The sequence below is a fragment of the Hippocampus zosterae genome, chromosome 17, assembly GCF_025434085.1.
Source record: "Hippocampus zosterae strain Florida chromosome 17, ASM2543408v3, whole genome shotgun sequence".
NCBI classification, from domain to species: domain Eukaryota; kingdom Metazoa; phylum Chordata; class Actinopteri; order Syngnathiformes; family Syngnathidae; genus Hippocampus; species Hippocampus zosterae.
Window position 1 is genome coordinate 4,250,014 of NC_067467.1, and position 18,679 is coordinate 4,268,692.

Below are 18,679 nucleotides of genomic sequence, written 5' to 3' on the forward strand. Positions count from 1 at the left end.
GAAGAAGATTTAAAAAAAAATATTTTGTTTTTGTTTTCTTCCCTTGCTTCTCACAACTCAACCGTCCAAAATGTTCACATGGTAAGTATGAAAATATTTCACAATATTTACAGAGAAAAGTGAGAGGAAAGTTTAAACTAACTTGCTGCTCTTGTTGTCGAATGGGTCCGGAAACGTTGCGCTGTGCCTGTAACATCTGCTGCTGAATTTGTAAACGCTGGTAAGCCTGTGAAATCGGCCACATGCCCCGGTTTTATTCTCACAGGTAAATGCCAGTCGGTGACACTTTTAATGGGAAAGAAATCGAACCCGGGACGAGTCAAAAATGACACTCACCAGTTGCAGCTGGTAGAGTTGATTCAGAAGGGTCATATGTTGAGGGTTAATTGGCGAGGTTAAAAGTGCAGGATTCAGACCAATGTTTTTTGCTGCAAACTGTAAGAGCTGTGCTTGAACCTGTGGATCGATACCACCATCACGTTGACAACGCGAAATAAACACACAGCGCTCATGCGTCAGTGGCATTTGTGATCCTCTCGGGTTTACGCCGATCGGGAGCTTGTGTTCGAGTGTTTACGTGCATCTACCTGAGGGGAGAGAAACTGAGGCACTTGAGCGCGTAGACTAGGCTGAGAGGAGCCGAGAGGCGGCACTGGCGGCTGAGGAGGCGGCTGGGGCATGGCCCGGGCTTGTGCTGCTCCACCACCAAACATTCCACTCTGCATTTGCTGGACAAACAATGCAGAAAAACAGTCACGTTTCACATTTTCTGGGGAAAAAAAATAAAAAATCTGCTTCACTTCCACCGCCGTGAGGTTCGTGGAGGTTTGAAAATGGGGACGAGGGGGTTGGGGGGGGCATACATCATTGCAAACTATTGAATATTTGACTCACTTTATCCATGAAGGATGAGCGGGGATCCGAGGAGGGTTCTTTGGAGAGAAGTGCAGGTCGAGGGCAGCTCAAGGGTTTGTTGATAAGCCCGTTGTTGTAGTCGTGTCCAGCCATTCCCATCCCCCGCTTGTCCAGTTCGGTCTTCTTCTCCAGCAGGGCACTCATGGCCTGGTCCAGGTTCATGTTGTTGCTCTTTAAAGCCTCCTCTGCCGGATCCCGCTGGGGAACAACACGTGACAAGGCGCGTGAATTTCCTCATGCATTCATGGTCGAGTGGGTGAAAGCATAACAGCTTTCAAAAATGTGAATATTTTATGTAATAAAAGATATCAACTCACCGGGAAGCCCATGTCTGTGAGTTGTTTGATAAGACGATTCATAATCCAGGCATCTTCTGGCTTCCCCGGAACTTTGACCTGGAATGTCAGAAGATTATAGTCAATGACTAGAATTAACAAGTACACACTTTAGGTTGGATTGTTTCTGAACAGGTCCTCGTGCCTTTTGTGGGATCTTTTTGGGGGCGTTTCCCCAAGAGTTAGCGGAGGAGTTGCTCTCCTGGGAAGCGGTGCTGTTCCACATGTCCCCGTCCTCTGCATCCCACTGACCTCCGGAGAGGATCAACTCCTCACCTCCGCCTCCCCATCCCTCTTGCATAGGTTTGGGGGCTGGGGAAACAGGCTAGCGTTAAAAAGGGGCAGCCGTCCGTCCTTGCCTCATTAAATACATCTGTCGGCCACTAGGGGTCAGGACAGGTTTGTGAAAAACAATGTCCTGCTTTGCAAGTAACCAGCCGATGGATGACCTTGACTCATCTTGAGAGTACTCTCCAGCAACAACAAGAAGAACATGTAGTACAGTAATTTTTCATTTTATGGAAAAATAAATAATTAAAATGCACCTGGTTTGCAAGTTGGACCCGTCATGGTTGGGTTGCCCCGACTGTAGTTGTCTGGGGTGCCATCGCCCCAGCCAGTGGAGCCCCCAGTTGGTTTTCCCCAAGCAGATGTACCGTTGTCCACGTTGACTGAATGTGTAGTTTCGCCCCAAGAACTTTCGGGTTTCGTGTGGGAGCTGGGGAGTTCTCCCCAGCCTGATGGACACAGAAATATAATGGTAAACAAATCTTCTGTCGGGGCCAAAGTGGTTTTATTGATTGCAATTTTTTTTTTTTGCATGCTGAGACATGTCACTAAATGCCTAGTTGACAACATCAACCAATTTATCTTTTATCAATTCATCCAGGCGGATAGCAATGAACCGGTGTTTAGCTGAACAGGATGCTTGACAGGAGGGAAAAATGGCCATTTAAGAATTGGCACAGCCTGGTCAGTCTTGGCATGACCGATGCAGTATCACCAGTGTGCCTGTAGCAGTGCCAGGCAGAGTTTAGTGCATGAAGAGAGCGTGACCTGAAGGCTGCTTGATTTCCAGTTTGACAGTATCAAAGGCAACAATGAGCATTTATACATTGCCGCACGTTTTGCACAGAGCTGGCTCAGCTATTCTCATTAAGTGGTTTTCCATTGACTGCAGCCATGCAAAGAGCATGCAGAATCAAGTGCAAAACAGCAGGGGGGCATCTGTTCCAACAGGGTTGATCTCAGGACTTTCTCTCTGACCGCTGACAGATGGCGGGCGCATATAATCGCTCACTTCCGATAGAGCTCAAAATGTTTGCGGTGATTTTCATTTTTCACAAGGCGCTTTGTAAACACCATTCCTGTACTTCCTTTGGCTACCCCACGGTTAGCGAGGCAAACATGCCAGACGGACGTGCCCAATATTGTGTAATGTGAGGAGCCTCGCCGAGAGATTGGACTGCAGCGCTTAACTCATTTGGATAGCTAATAAGATGTAAATCCAAAAAGGGCGGCAAGGTCAAGATATTACCTTTAAGTCCATCACCAGCTTGGAGCTTAACAGTGCACTGCCCTGACTAACTGGCCAACTTTTGTGGTTGACATCTACTTTAAATGGTCAATCGACAGAGCATCTGGGAGAAAAAGCATAATCATCGACACTATGGCCACAAACAATGTTTTTGCTTCAAAGCAGTAAGACATTTTTTCTGAGGTTTTGGAGCCCCACATTTGGTTGGGAAGAGAATGGGAGTTATTTGGACACATTTCCCCTGTCTATACAGTGCAAAATAAAATATGACGTCATCTTACCTTGAGCAATCATGGGACCCCTGTTGTGAGATGACCCCGACTGGTGCTGCAAAACAGGATCCATGGGCCCACTGGTGGGTCCTGGGTTTTGTGAACTTTGGGCATGATTCTGTAAAGGTGCAGGTGGTCCTTGATAAGCGTGATTGTGAGAATGGGTATGACTGCTGTTGGGGCCTATGGGGTTATTGCCACCGGTAGTAGCTTTAGCTTGAGACATTCCTGGATTGTTTCTGTCCCACAGGTTGACGGATTTGTTATAGGTACCAGGATCACCCCAGGCGGAGGTGCCATCATCGATCTCCATCTTGCGGCGGATTGAGGGCGGTGACGGCTCTTCCCAACCTGTAGGTTCAGCAGAGGATTCCTGCTTACTGCCGGTCCAGCCCTGCTTCACAGAGCCTGAGCCACTCCAAGAGCTGATGCCCCCTCCAATACCACCACTGGGTCCATCCTGAGATTTGGCCGCCCAGCCCTGGGAAGGGCCACTGGGACGCGGACTAACTGGGTCTACCCAGCCCGCTTTGCCTCCAGTACCTGACATCCTTTGCCCCGATGAAGGCAATCCCCAGCCTCGAGGAGTTTCCTTCCAGCCTCCCGTTTCTCCCTCCCAGGCAGAGGTGGGTGGATTCTTTTTTCTCTCCTCGGGGTCTCCCCAGTCATTTGCAGAATTGCTTAGTCCACTATTGCCCCAGCTGTGGGATGCTTTGGGTTGCTCTCCCCAATTCTGGGTCGTTGGCTTGCCACGAGAGTCCTCCCAACCTGTTGATCTCTCTTCACCCCAAGACTGACCACTATTCTTAGGGATAGTGGGGGTGGGAACTCCTTTTGGTAGATTTCCCCAGCCACCTGGACCACTTGGGGACTTAATGGTGTTGGGTTGATCTCCCCAGCCAGAGCTGGACTGGTTGCTAGCAGCTATATTTCCTCCCCAACCTGAAGCTCCCTGAGAAGCAGGCACCTCATTTTTGCTCCCAGTGTCAGTTCTTTGTGGGGGACCCATGTTAGAATTGGAAGGCCCCTTGGCATCAGGACCGGTTTGAGAGTCCCAGGATTCAGCGGCACCGTCATTCTTGGTTTTAGTATTCTCCATGTCCCACGATGTGTGCTGGCGAACAGGGGTCTGTCCCCATCCAGTATTACATAATACCCTCGGGTCAAGATCCTGGGCAGGCAACAGAGGAGCAGGGGTATCTCTGGATGAATGGAGTTTGGACCTGGGATGACCTTCCATGCTGTCACTGCTTCCCTCACTGGCAGCAGTCGTGCTCACAGCTCTGTTCCAAGAGCTAGTCGGTGGGTCCTGGGGAGGAGAGCTGGGGGCATCCCAGCCTCCTTGGGAGTCTTCAGTTTGCTTCTTGCCCCAGTCTCCACCGGATTGTTCGCCCCAGCCTCCAGAATGTCCTGATCCGCTTCCGCCCTGGCCCCAGCCAGAGTCCCAGCCAGACAATTCTTTCGATGACGGTGTCTTCGACTCGCCATCAATTCCCCATACGGAAGAATTATCTTCTCCATTAACCTGCTTGGCCGCTGATGACTGTTGACCCATTGCACCCAGGCCAACGGATGCATTGCCCCAACTTGGCAAGTGGTGAGTGGGACTCGGTTGTTCCTGCTTATTAATGTGATTTGGTCCATCAGTTTTAAGGTTCTGAGGTTCTGAACTGAAAGACACATTCGTGGATGGCAAAGGTTGCGACTCTGATGCATCAGAGGTCATTATGCTCCCCCAGGCACTGCCAATACCCGAGGAGTTACTGTTAGTCTTGTCTGCAGTATAGGTGCTGGTCTGGGATGATGGGGAGCCAGTAGGATTACAGACGTTTGGTGTAGTTTGTGGGGGTGAAATGATGTTGGCTCCCCCTGAGCTGCCTGCCCCTGCTGCACCCGCATCATGGCCTAACACGGGCCATGCGGATGGATTAGCATTGGGGTTTAAGTTCAAGTTACAGTTGGTGTTGGAGGATGATGAAGAGCCCCAACCCCTGCTGCTCCCCCCTCCCGCTGGACTGTCATTTTTCCCTTCACTGCCCAAGGAGGACTGAGATGGTCCAGACCCAGAGCCCCAGCGATTGGCCGTAACCTGGCTTGAGTGCATGTTGGTTCCAGTATGATTGGCAGGGCTGAGTCCAGTGCTGGCCTTACCGTTTAGGTGGTTGACAGGGAAGTGGCCTGTCTGGCTATTGGCCCCTGTGGCCATACTCGTACAACACCAACCACTATTATTACTAGTACTACTACTACTACCGTTACTACTGGTACTACAAGTGCTACTGCTGCTGGTCGAGTGACCAGGGTCAGACTCCAAAGAGCATCTTCCTTGAGGGGCCTTATTCTGGCCAAGAGTAATAGAAGGCCAAGCCTCTATGTCCTTCTGGTCGATGATCAGTTGTTCACTGCAACTTGAGTTAGTGGAAGTTGCAGGATTTGTGGCACTCCTGTCACCTGGCAGGTGTCCCCAAAGGGGATTATCATACTGGGTTCCCTGGCTGCTCTGTGGGGGCAGTTCTGCATCGGAAGAAATAAACAGAAGGAAAAAAATGCGTATGAGATAGGTGGCTGAGGAAGCTGCTTCAAGTTAGGTACACATCCCACCCACGTAGGACCTGAAATACCATGGCGACGTAACGAGTCCGCTTCTATTCTCAATCACAAGCTCTACAACTGAAAAACACGGAAATCCTTCAACAGAATCACCGGCGGTTAAACACACATTCCCCGTTGCTCGCGTCAAACACCTTTCACATGTTTCAAAACAATTATTCAAGTGTATCAATGTAAATAATGAATATGCATGCTTGGCCAATCACATCAAAAACATCCGACTCATTCGCTGGTTTTCTTTCTTTTTTAATTCCAGCCGCGATCGTCTTTCATGATAGATATATGAACGTAGCAAATCAATTACAATTAAGTTGTGGGGGCTCTCACCTCAGCCTCAACTAACACAACACTGTCTGAAGGTATTTTTCATTTGACAACGTAAGCGCAGCTGCATAGACGCTGGTAATTGGTTTCCGAACTGTCACAGAAATGATCAGTGGCACTAGCTAGAAAGCTGAGACGTCCTTAACCTCTTTTCATCAGTAAGGCAGTCAGAGTCGTAATTACCTCAGATTGGCATGATGCATGACTTGTCTCTATGCTCGTACGCACACAAGAGCCCTCATCTGCCGGTAAAACTGCTCCGACAACTCAAAATAATAATATTCTGCCGTATTCTCTCTTGCAGCACTTCCAATACATGCTGATACAGGAAAAAAAAAAAGGGTCTGTGCATTGATCACCCGTGACGCCACATCACTCCTTTCTACTCTGGCTGTTGCGACTGTTTACATGCGAGTTCAGCTCGCATGCAAAGACGAGCTTTCATGGCAAAACGTAGGATGTAATCACATTGCACTTAGCATTCGCCTTTAATTCCAGCATAGTTTTTAAACGCCCGCAAACTGAAGTAGGGAGAGAGAGAAAGCTGCATTCGAGTGAAAAGAGGGCACTGTGTTTCGGAAACACAGCGCACAGTCTTTCTGTAGCGTCACTCCAGTGAGAGGGAGCAGGACCGCCATTTTCTCAGTCCTGAATTTGAGCCAAAAAGGCTCCGAGCTACAGTCTCTGCCTGTATCGTGTAAAAGCATGCATGCCTCACTCTCTATGTCATATGCAAAGCGCAACGCAACGCGTGCCCGCGACGCACTGCCGCCGCAGGCTTAAAGCCCCTGTACGCGAACCGCAAAAAAAACTGCACGGAAGAAGCGTCGAGGACGGAAAAGGAAGAGCGACCGATCCGCCACGCCGCGACGAAATACCTGTGGAGAGGTGCCTCCCGACCATCGTGCAAGGAACTAGGTTTTGTGCGACACGGGGACCATCCTTGTCTCAATATGTCTGCTTGCCTCACCAAGCCTCTGTGGCTCCTCTCTGAAACGCTGCCAAGAAGTTGCACAGCTCTTGCACGGCATGAGACTAACCCCCCCCCGTTCCCTCCCCTACCTACTGCTTCTCTCCCTTCCTTCCTCGCCTCACATGCTCTGTCCCTCCCACCAATATTGCTTTGACTGGGTCTCGCCGCCTCTATTGCCCCCCCCCCAACCCGGCTTTATTTATATCATGCTCTATTCCTATCCCGACGACGGATACGCTCCCTCGGTGGAAATGTAAGCCCTTAGAGAAGGCAGGCAAGTGGGGGGGAGGGGTGGCGACGGCACAGCTGAAGTAATGTGGAGCAGTCTTGTTGGTAGGTGGCGGACGGACCGCTAAGAGCGACGCAGTTATACACTCAAATGGGATGAGGTAAACCAAAACAAACGGGGAAGGGGGGGGGGGCTCCTCGAAACGCAGCCTCTGATCTTTTCACCTTTCACGAAATGCCGTCAACTAGTTTGCCAGGACCACTCCATGTGCAAGTAGCACCGCCGTGCACAATTGAAAAACCTTTTCAATAGCAAAGGGAGTCAAGAGCAAGCAAGGTAGAATCAAGCCAAAAATAAAAAAATAAGAAAAAAATCACGCTGCACCCCAGGCAGGGTATTACGTCATGATGGCAAATGTCGGCTGCGTGAAGTGACTAGTGCAATCTTTGAATTAAAAGACATGATGGATCTTGACTCAAATATGGACATGGAAAAGTGTCAAGGGGTCAGAGCAGCGCAACACAACAGGGGATCACGTGCTTGGCAATTAATAGAAGGCACGGAGGAAAGAGGAGAAGCAGGAGCAAAGAGCTTGGCAACAGGAAAAAATAAATTAAAAAATGGCAGCGGCTCTCTCGGATCAAGGCTGGCATTGTGCACTAGTGATACCAGTGCCTACGCACCACAACACAATACATCAATGCTTGGTGGAAAACAGTGGTCGCTATGCTAGCTGGAGGCTCTGCCCACTGAACCTCATGATTGTGATTTTTCTCATCTGTGGCATCGAGTGAAGTCAGATCAATAGCAAAGGCGGAGATGGGAGAAAAAAAAATAATCCAGCGTAGGAGATGCAAGTTGAGTGATGGGAGGACGACATGTAAGCAGGGATGCGAGGGGCCTCAGCTGGACCATGCCAGATTAATGAAGTCCTCCAGGGGGTACACAGTCCGGACTGTTTGGAGTTGACCATGCACACTGCCAGCTAGTAGAACAAGACCTCTGAACAAACATAAAACGCAGCGCTGCGAGAAAGCGGTTTCACCCCAATGATAGGCTACGACAACCTGTGTTAAGGAAATCCCCAAGAATCCACGAGTATGCTTGCTTAATTCTACTCAGATTATTCATGATGATGAATATGGCGGAACCGCCAAAGTAGAACTCGCAAAAAAAAAAAAAAAAAAAAAAAAAAAAAAAAAAAAAAAATCCAAAAAAACAAAAAGTCTAAACCATCACCATGTGTCCAAATGATAAATAAACGTGACACTAATTCCGGCAAAACCTTGCAGGTCACAGCGATTATGTGTTTGCCAGGTTGGCGACAGACGACGAGTCATTTTACAGGATTCTCGTTTTATCAGAGCGCTTAACTTCCCCTAATATTTGTACGACACTTTATAGGATGCCGACCGTTTGACCGTGGAGTGAATTGATTCACTTGATTTTTTTTTTATTTACGTGATTTTTTATTTTATTTTTTTAAATGACGATCGTTTTAAGGTTTCTAAGTCAGCCAGCGTTCGGGTAGAATTGCGTTCTGTCTTTGTGACATTTATTCCCAAAAGTGCCGCGACTGCAAAGGAGTCATGACGGACCCCGATGGTGTGTTTATTTCCGTGTCTGCTAGAATTTTTTTAAGTTACAGTGCCTGGTGATGCATGATAGCTGTGAAACGTTGGTGTATTTATTCTTCACGTTATTACTAGAGCTGTCAGTTTAGCGCGTTATTATCGGCTACCGTATTTATTATGAGAGCATTAAAACGGGAAAAAAAACAGGACAAACAAAATATAAAAAGAAATTCGGAAACGATAAAAAATGTGTGGGTAATCGCGATTAATTATGACAGTTACATTTTTAATCACGATTAAATATTTTAATCGTTTGACAGCACTAGTTATTACCATTTATGCATGCATACAGAGTAGGGAAAAAAAAACTTGAATTGGATTATAGAAGGTGACTAATCCAAATGAGAAGCAAAACTTCAATCACTAATGAAATCTGAATCGATCTCATTGGCAAAAACAAATAGCTCAATGACAAATTGAGGGAGGGGACGCAGAGGGCCGGGAGGGGGGGAAACATGCATTTTCGAGAGCCCACATACATGTTGTCATGTTTTCCACTTTTTTTCCCCCCATCTCTCCCCGTGAAAGGATAAACCAGGTCAAGGGCTTTCTCCAACATGCCGGTCTTAAAATAGCTCGCTCTCACACGCCTTCTCTTCACAAAAGAGCCTTGGGAAACGTAGTGCGAGCCAAGCGAACGGCATCACAGCGAGACCGTCAGAATAATGGGAAAGCTGACAGACATACATGTTAGCGTGGACTAATCCCATCTGCCTCGGGCCAGCGACGCGCCGTGATGTTTGGTTGTTTGTTGAACACGCGCTCGCCTGCTCCATAACAAACTGTAGAAGAAGAAAACATCACACGCCGGAAGATTGATCCTTAACGGTGAGTCGATGTTTCATCACATCAGAAGACCTCGAACGGGGAATCCCCAAATATTGTGGCGTCATCAAAAGAGCACATCAACTCAATCTTGCGCACGCTCTCCTCTGCATGAGAGATGGCTATTTTTGTCAATGCCAACTTCGCACAGCAAAAGCCAAAGCCTCGGCTTTAGTTTGAACAATAGTGGTCGGAAATACGTAGAAGTAGTCAAATATTGACTGGAGTCAAGACTGACATACCAGCCGAGATAATCAGCCTTAATTTTCCAAATAAGCCGGCCGGCATGTGACTTGGTCAAGTCAAAAGGGGGTGAGGTGAGGTTGAATGAGGGGGAAGGGGCCCAAACGAGAGCAAATGAGCCTTGGGTATATAATATGAAGAACCAAAAGCAGGGACAATGGTGCTGCTCGCTTAGGCCAGGTTGCAAAAATAGAGGAAGCAAAAGGATATTAGCGGTGACATGCATGGGCGGAATAATCTTTCATTCGATCGTTCTCCACAAGACAGAAGCCAAACTGCAATTTTACATCGGCATAAGATGGTAGATATCCCAAAATGAAATATTGCTAGAAAGAGAAAAAATATATACTATACATGTATATATTTTGGGACGTTCTTGCACTTTTCGTTTCAATTAAAAAAAAAAAACCAAAAAGAATGATCTGATGACCACGATGGAAGTGCATTCTGGGTCGCATTAGAGGGCAAATAGAACAATGTGAATGAAAGAGAAGTAGGAATGCTCCAAGCCAAAACAGAAGACCAGATTGAGTGTTGACATTTTTCCCTTTCACGCAACAGTCATCTGACTTGTTAGCAGAATTAAAACTCTCAGATGGTTTACAGCGACACATTGTGCTTTATTTGAAACCCCCGCCCCCGACTCCCTCCCATCTTGTTGAAACAGGACATCGGAACGCACTCAGCTTTTTATAATCATTCCAGTGAATGCTGCAGCAAAACAACGGGCCGCTGCGACTTTACCAGCTAATCAACTCATGATGGAACAGCAACTAGAAGGAACACGAACGAGAACGCTACGATAGGGCATACGCGCAAACGACCGACTGGCTCCATCTTCGGTGATGAGGAACCGCTCCTCCGTCTGCACGTCCTCATGTCGTCAACTATTGACACGCACAGAGTGAAAGGAGAACCGGGGAGGCCTGTCGAAGAGGGGAGGAGTGGAAGCGCTAGCTTTTTACCGTAAGCCATGACTCACTCCAGCCCACAGCATTGGACCTCTGCCACGCTCGCTCGCTCCACCAATCTTTCTCTTCCTTCGGCTTTCGAGTGATGCCAAGCCAGGCCCACTGAGGTGTCCAGCCAACTAGCTGGCTCCGTCTCCCCCCCCTCGCTCCCCAAAACAGGAAATAGTCAGCAAAGCTCAGCAAAGAGTCGGAGGAGTACGACGAGGAAAAGGAGGAGGGAATCGAAAGAAGTGGGATAACCGTCTCATCGCCATGGAGATGGAGCTGCATTCCCATCACGCTCTCGAAAGCGTCGACAGAAAATGCCCAAGAATCTGCTTCAGCGGGATATGCAGACGCTCCGGAAGGAAAACACACAAGCGCATACTGTTACGCCAGCTGTGTTTACTCGGCTTTGTCTTCCTCCGGATTCCTTGATTCCCATTTCTAATTCCCAGCCAGACAAGAGGGAAAATAAACAGCGGTCGGTCACACGGGTTACTTCACGTGGTTCTACAGCTCCACTCAGCGCTCATGTGTTGGACATCAATACAGTGGAAATCTCAAAGCCCCCAAAGTAGTCAAACTCGCAATTCAACCACTTTTTTTTATGTATTCCTGATTCCTGATTCAAAAATTTTTTTATCTCTCTCTCTCTATATAGATAGATATAGATAGCTATCGAGCTAGCTAGCTAGATAGTTAGCTAGCTAGATAGCTATCTATATCTAGCTAGATACATAGATGAATTCAGAACAAATGAGCCGCTCTCCTGACCTGATGGCAGGTTTGTTGAGGGGGAATCGGGGTAGCTGGCTACTGCTGCCGTTGTGGGCCCAGCGGTGGCGGGACGTCCTGTGGCGGTGAGCGTCAGGGTCCCGGGGGGGAGTGGCTGGCCCCTCTTCAGCAGCTGCTTTTGCTCCTGCAGGCGGAAGCGCGGTGGCACCTCTCTGGCCGGGTGGCGCTGCTGGAGCGGAGTCTGCGAGGTGGCGAGTGGCTGGCCTCCGCTGAGGGCGCGCTTGCCATCGCCACTGCTTGGGGGTACGGGCGGGGTGACGCTGGGGTGGGCGGGGGGCAGAGGAGCGATTGGCTTGAGCTTGGCAGAGTCCGGCACTTCAAGCAGGAGAGAAAAAGCAGAAATTCGGGAGTCAAGGCGAGTACGAATATGTAGGCAACCCCTCATAATGGTCGTGGGTGAACTGCAACCTATCCCAAAATCATTTTGGGTGCTGGTCGTAATCAAGTACAGGACCCAACAATGTACTCACATTCCCATGTTTAGAGTCTTCAATTAACCAATCACGCATGTTTTTAGACATGTGGGAACAAACCTCGGAGAGAACAAACTAGCACCACAAACGAGTGCCTGAGAGGGGTTTCAAACCCAGAGCCTCTTGATTGAGAGGCAGATGTGGTAACCACCACCACCACTCCAGACAAGTTCTAAAACAACTGTCTAAAAAAGCTACTTTCGCACAGCACTGTATCCAGAGCTTGTTACTTTGTCTACAAAAGTATGTGTGTGTGTGAGATCTCATCAGTGTAACAGTTAAGTGTAACGCCCTTTTGAGTAGAGGTGCAAGGTCAGGAGGTCGCACACAAGGTCAAACAGGATTATCTTCTCGTGGGTCGCAGAGTGACTGCCGGGTCAGATGCATTATGGGTGGCGAGCACAGTGGATAATCCCCCCCCCCCCGCCCCCCGCCCCTGAGCACGTATCGTTACATAATCTGAACGCTGGTAAACAAGAATGTAAACAGGAAGTAAAACAAGCTTGTAGCATCCACATACTGCCCGAGGAGATTATTGGATGTAAACAGAGAGCCAACGAGATGCTCCCCCCGCCCCCCCTCCCCTACCTCACTTTCTTCGTAGTGAGAAACAACAGGAGTAAAATAAGCACTTTGAAATGAGCGAGGAAGAATGACTCTCTTCCATTGGCTCAGTTTCTTCGTGTGTGCATTGAAGCAACGAATAAATCACTCGCGCTCGCACACAAGCGCCCGCGCGCGCACGAGGCCAGCCCCAACACACACAAAAACAAAGAGTTATGCAACACTGAGGCCCACGCTGAGGGGAGGACAGGATGCAGTCGTGGAGCCTACAGCCAGCCGCTTGTTCTCTAGAGTCGGACGCGTTTGCTCACATGTGGCATCGGGGGGGGGGGGGGGGGGGGGGGTTGTTTGGCGCATGCGCGTTTCTGTCGCCTCAATTGGAGCCCCCCCACCCCCACATTGCGCCGTAACCTTGGAACGATCCGGTGTCCCCTGCATCTGTCGGCTCAGAGATCAGAGGCTGAAGCTTCTAATCAGATGTCATTGCATGCGCTCCCTTTCCCTCTCTCGCCCGCGGCCCCCTCCCCACTCTCTCATTCACTGGCGAGACGCCCTCGTCACCGTTTTTGTAGCCGTACGGAAGGCGAGACGGGATGATGACTTTAGAGAGGCACTTTCACGTAAAAGCTCGGTTTAATACCAGTTACGGAGGCAATTTTTAACACCGTCGGGACTCGGATGCGTGACGTCGAGTCTTCTGGAAGCTTTGGGGGGAAGGGGGGGAAAGTGGGGCCAGCTGCTCTCTCAGCCAATCAGAGAGGGGAGATAAAAACGAGTAAGCGCCAAAGGGCGGGAGGGAACGAGAGAGAGAGAGCGGATCCACAGGAACGGAGGGAACGAGGTACAGAAGGCAATGAAAAGAATGGTGTGTGTTCAAGACTCCGCCCCCTTTTTTGCGAGCTGCAGTCTGACTGCCGGAAACCAGCTTAGGTTGAAAATCCGCTTACAATTACAACACGGCTTGCCTACAGAACGTCACGTTGCTCTCGAGTCTTGTTTCAGAAGAAGCGAGTGACAGTGTCAAAGTTATGTCAATACAGGTGCGATTGCAGTAGAAGAAAAAAAAAAATCAGTCCGTGCAGAATTCCGGGCCCCGAAGCATAGCCGTCTGCTTTGTAGAGAGAGAGAGAGTCAAAAGAGATCAGTCACCTTCTCCGACAGCCTATTTGCAAAACAACGTCCGCAGCTGTGCGGGCGCGCAGGAGAATTCCCGCTTCATCAAAAATGCACATCAAACCGCCGCCTGCAGGCTATGTGAGCGCCTCACACGGAGGAGTCTAGCTCATTTCCAGCTTGAAAAAAAAAGGGGATCTGAATATTTCTGATCGGAAAGATGATAGCAGGCTTGGCAGGGGTGTTTAAGAGCTCCAGGTTGAAAGGGGAGGTGGGGGGGGGGGGGTGATATCACAGCAACCGAGTTGGGTGGAGGAACAGGGGGGAGGGTTGCTAGTGTTGAAGTGATCTCCTGGGTGGAAGCACGAAAACACGACCTTGAACTTATCGGAGGTGCAAAAAAACAGCAAGTCGTCATCACTCGCAGGAGAAGCAAAGTGACAACAATTCCGTCTCGGTCACACGCAGGTCACTTAGTTGCGATGATAAGTCGACTTCTTGTACGACGATTGTCAATGCTGTCGTCGGGACAGCAGCTGGAGCACGATTCTATCGAATTCTATCATGACGGTCGACGAGTAATTTGCCGAGTCAGCATTGATCCAGGCTCAGCTTGAAACCGAAGAGTACTTAGCGCATGGATGGCCGAGCGCATGCGCTACTTCCGCCTGAAGCTTTAAGCAACGTCCGCGCTTCCGTTCGCCAAGGCGCGGGGCCCCGCTCACACGTTTTGAATGATCACACCTGCAGGAGGGACCTGGCGGTGAGACGAGCGACATGTGATTCGGGGGCGGAGCGTCGCTCTGCGCCCGCCCGTGGGGCTTCCAAACGAGAGCGCCGTGTCTCACAAGAGAGGACGATTATATTGCTTAATTAGAAATGAATGAATGTGGTACTGTATTTAAGAGTGAAGGCCCCGCCTCCGAGCAAGACATTTCGCGAAAAAAAAAAAAAGTCATTTCGAAGACCGCACGGTCTGATGGCACGTTGTGTGAACAAGGCCAAGTGGTCATCAAATAGCATCGACACCAATGACTGGAACATCGTTAAATATGAAGTCTTATCAGCTTTTCATTACAAATGACATACCACCCTAATAATTAAAAAAAAAAACAACCCCCCCCCCACAAAAGCAAAGAGAATATAGATTAAATCTGTCATTTAAAACGCCTCCTTAAAAGATGAGGCGATACGTTCAAGAGGTGGCGAAGATGACAGCCGGCAAGCCTTCTCTGTTCGCACGGCAATTGATGACTCGCCAAACAGACAAAAGGCACCAGGTGTAATTAAGCCATCGTGCGAGACGGAAAAATTCATTTGTCGCGCGTATTACCTGTCGCCGCGCAACTTTGACATAACGTTATCGTTTATGGCGCTGTAAACGCAACGGCGTGTACGTAGACGCGCGTCGCACGGATGAAAATGCGCAGCGGGTGCGGGAGACACAATGACTCATTAACTCACGCGGGGGAGGGGGGGGGGGATTGGTGGCAGACGGCCTTGGCTATCGCGGGGGGCATAAACGTTTGATGATGTTTCGTCTCTCCGGCACTCCCGGGGCGGAGCCAGCGACCTTTTAACCTCTTGAGGCTGAGGGGTGGTCAGTAGAATGCGCTACAGGAACATGGTGGTTGAAACCAACACCGTCCTCTTCACAATTCATCAAGGGACACTTTTGACCTGCGCGGCAAATTGGAAAAAGAAAAAAAAATAAAACGGGAGGAGGGAGGTGTGGCAGCATACACGCACACGTGGGGAAAAGCAAGGAACACTGCCAGTACAGAGGCAGAAAATACTGCCCGTAGGATACTCACAAAAGGTGAAAATGGATCGAATATGACTGTTGCTAACTCGCTGCCGATTGCAAAACTCGCCAATACGTCGCTCGCATCTCAGAGAATCTTCTTCAAACATTAATTCATTCATTCATCTTCCAAGCCGCTTGATTCTCACTAGGGTTGCGGGGGGTGCTGGAGCCTCTCCCAGCTGTCTTCGGGCAGTAGGCGGGGGACACCCTGAATCGGTTGCCAGCCAATCGCAGGGCACACAGAAACGAACAACCATTTGCACTCACACTCACACCTAGGGACAATTTAGAGTGTTCAATCAGCCTGCCACGCATGTTTTTGGAATGTTGGAGGAAACCGGAGCACCCGTCGGCAAAGCAGTCCGAAGATGTTTGTGAAACCCATTTTATCGTTTGTAAGCATTCACGTTGTTGACCCCCCCCCCCCCCCCACGTCACACGGAGGAGACGACCAGAGCCCCTTCCACTCTACTCTGCAATGATTTAACCGCAACAATTCATTCCATCTTGCTCCTTCCTGCTTGGTGGACCTCCTGAGCTGGTGTTCCGTAATTATGGCGCTGGGGGGGGGGGGGGGTTTATTCCTGCAGGTCTCCTGCATTCGAAGGGCCGTTTATCCAGAAGCCACAACATCCCTCGTCTCCTAATTAGCTCCCTGTATGCTGCGCACCAACATCACAGCCACGCAGGCTCATTAGGTCACAGATGGACTTTTTTTTGGGGGGGGGGGGGTCTTTTATTTTGGTCTCCTTACATTATGATGCCCCGTTGCCAAGAAATAGAACCACATCACATTAGTAAATGGATACGAGCTCCAGATATTGATCTCGGCACTTCTTCTCAAAGTTAATTGATGTAGAGCAAAAAACCGGCAAACGGCTTTTCGATCACATCCACTCCCCCGCTCAGCTGCATGCTCACCAGTTTGATAGACCAGTAGGACCACAACATAAGGAAGACTTTTTTTTTTGCGTTCTCTTTCCCTTTCCCTCAGCATCATCAGGCTTTGTTTGAGTGAGACTTGATTTCATTTGCATTCCTTTGGTTCTCATCACCACCCTACTTTGGAGCATTTCGGGATTGCACCAGGGGCAGAGAAGCCCCCCAGTCCCCGCCCAAAATTATTTTTTTAAAAAGCGCAACTCACCTTTGGTTTTCTGTTCGGTGTTCTGAAAAACAGAAAAAAAAAGAAAGATTAAAAAGGCGCAGGAGAGCTTTCGGTAAAAACAGAATGTGCTCATGTAATAAAACTGAAGGGCCGGCATCATAATGCTAATGGCATAATTGCCTCGGTCATTTCTGAGTGTTCTCAGAAAACAAGAGAAAAAATAATAATAATAATCCGAAAAACAAGAGTCCAGTTGCCTCGATTCAATCTTTGCGGATTACAAAAAAAAAATCATATAATACACAAAGGGGGGGGGGGGTGGAGGCAAGCAAATTGGTATTGATATTACTGGAAGTTAAAAAAAATGCTATTGCTATTGAGTTAACAATTTACTCTGAAGAGTTGAAAAGAGTAAATGGATGTCGCTAGGCCAAATGCAGATAGTCAGAAAGGACAAGCGATGTAAAATAGACTTTTTATCCATCATCCATTAAAAAAAAAATCAAAAAATTTAAAGGGCCATGCGGGAAATTTCTCAGCGTGATATGATTCGTTGATTGAGAGCCGTCTGTCAGATCGGGAGCTGTATTTCAAAAGAGGGGGCTCACCTTCTTCGAGGCGGCTTCTTTCTTTTTCTTCTCTTCTTGATTTTTCTTTTTCTTATCTTCCATCAAACGATTCTCGCCTTGTATCGGTCGCTTCTTCTCCCTGTTGAGAAATTGGGAGATGCTGGAATCATTTCTACGCCATCTCACCTTTGTCGGCGTTTGATAACTTGACCGATGGTGGGGTATTTCCAACCAATCTGTTGACAATGACGTGGCATTTGCGCGTGTCTGATGGCAGATTTTTATCAGCAATTTGAAAGAGGCGTGATGACGAATCGGATACCAGACATATTTTTTATTTTTTACCTTTCCATCTCCGTGACTCTGATCGGAATTGTGCCACAAATGATCGGCGCGAAAAAGAATATGCGCCGCCAAGTGCGGCCCATTTGCGAGACTCATCTAGTAAGGCGGTTTTACATTTGGATCACTTTCAAGAGGTGACTTATATTTCAAGATTTTACAATGGCGACATTTTGACCCAGATTTTTTTTTTCTCATTGGCTAAATATGAACAATTGACCCCACAAATTCCACTGCATATTTTGGTTATAATGCCTCCTTTTTATCCTGGCAATACAATACAGGAAATTCTAATTTTTAAAAAAATGCACTTCCGCATCCTTTTGGGTTGATCACGTTGATGACATCTTAAAAAAATTAATAAGAATTAAAAATATATATACTTTTCACTGAATCCATAATGAGATCATCATCAACAAATTCAATTTGAATATTGAAATATGAAATGTTGTCCGTATCACTCATTCGCATTTGCTCGATCCGCGTGCGTGCGCGCACATTAGCAAGGAGGACGCACGGTTAACAAAGGACGCTGGCCAATAAGAACAGCATTGTAGCGGAATTACCCCCCGCCCCCTCCCATCAGAACAACGGGATTACAGCCGGGCGTCCCTCTTAAAACCAGACACTCACTGTGACGCCAAAGGCAGACCAAATGAAAACAGAAAGATGCGACGGCGGCGGCGCACGCACCCGCCAAGGGCGGCCTCGTGACAGCAGGTGGAGGATCGGGCAAGAAATTGAGAGGGGTGGGGGAAGAGTCGACGCGCACAAGGTGAAAATGTGCGTCTGTTGACATGTTTGATGATTGATTGAAGGCTTCTGTCTTTTCGGCGTTTGATAGGGTTGCTTCGGTTACACGTGCGGGAGAGATGGGCGGGGGCGGGGGGGGAGGTGTGAGTCGTCAGCAGGCACTGGGCACAGCGCCAGGAATGCCAACGCTGCAGACCAAACAAGAGCGCGGCGAACCTTTGGGAGAACGTTTACCAGCGACCGCATGCAAGCAGCTGCAAAAGCGACGGCGCAATTTTGTTCAAACAAAGAAATACGAGTTGTTC

The 18,679-nt window shown here is 48.7% G+C and overlaps 1 protein-coding gene across 3 annotated transcripts in view; it reads right to left on the minus strand.

Annotated features, from left to right (window-relative positions):
* tnrc6c1 (trinucleotide repeat containing adaptor 6C1) overlaps positions 1-18,679 on the minus strand; it is a 28,133-nt gene that overhangs the window by 6,826 nt on the left and 2,628 nt on the right. For 2 of the 3 annotated variants that reach the window (XM_052049968.1, XM_052049967.1), the window contains exons 2-12: positions 17,319-17,418; positions 16,750-16,771; positions 11,625-11,960; positions 3,069-5,573; positions 1,796-1,987; positions 1,396-1,562; positions 1,233-1,310; positions 895-1,113; positions 588-728; positions 337-456; positions 143-226 (exon numbers count right to left, since the gene is read on the minus strand). In XM_052049968.1, coding sequence (XP_051905928.1) covers positions 143-226; positions 337-456; positions 588-728; positions 895-1,113; positions 1,233-1,310; positions 1,396-1,562; positions 1,796-1,987; positions 3,069-5,573; positions 11,625-11,960; positions 16,750-16,771; positions 17,319-17,381 — 3,927 coding nt within the window. In that variant the 5' untranslated portion in view covers positions 17,382-17,418. Of the gene's footprint in view, positions 1-142; positions 227-336; positions 457-587; positions 729-894; positions 1,114-1,232; positions 1,311-1,395; positions 1,563-1,795; positions 1,988-3,068; positions 5,574-6,871; positions 7,044-11,624; positions 11,961-16,749; positions 16,772-17,318; positions 17,419-18,679 lie in introns of those variants that run through there. The other variant, XM_052049969.1, reaches the window with a different exon arrangement.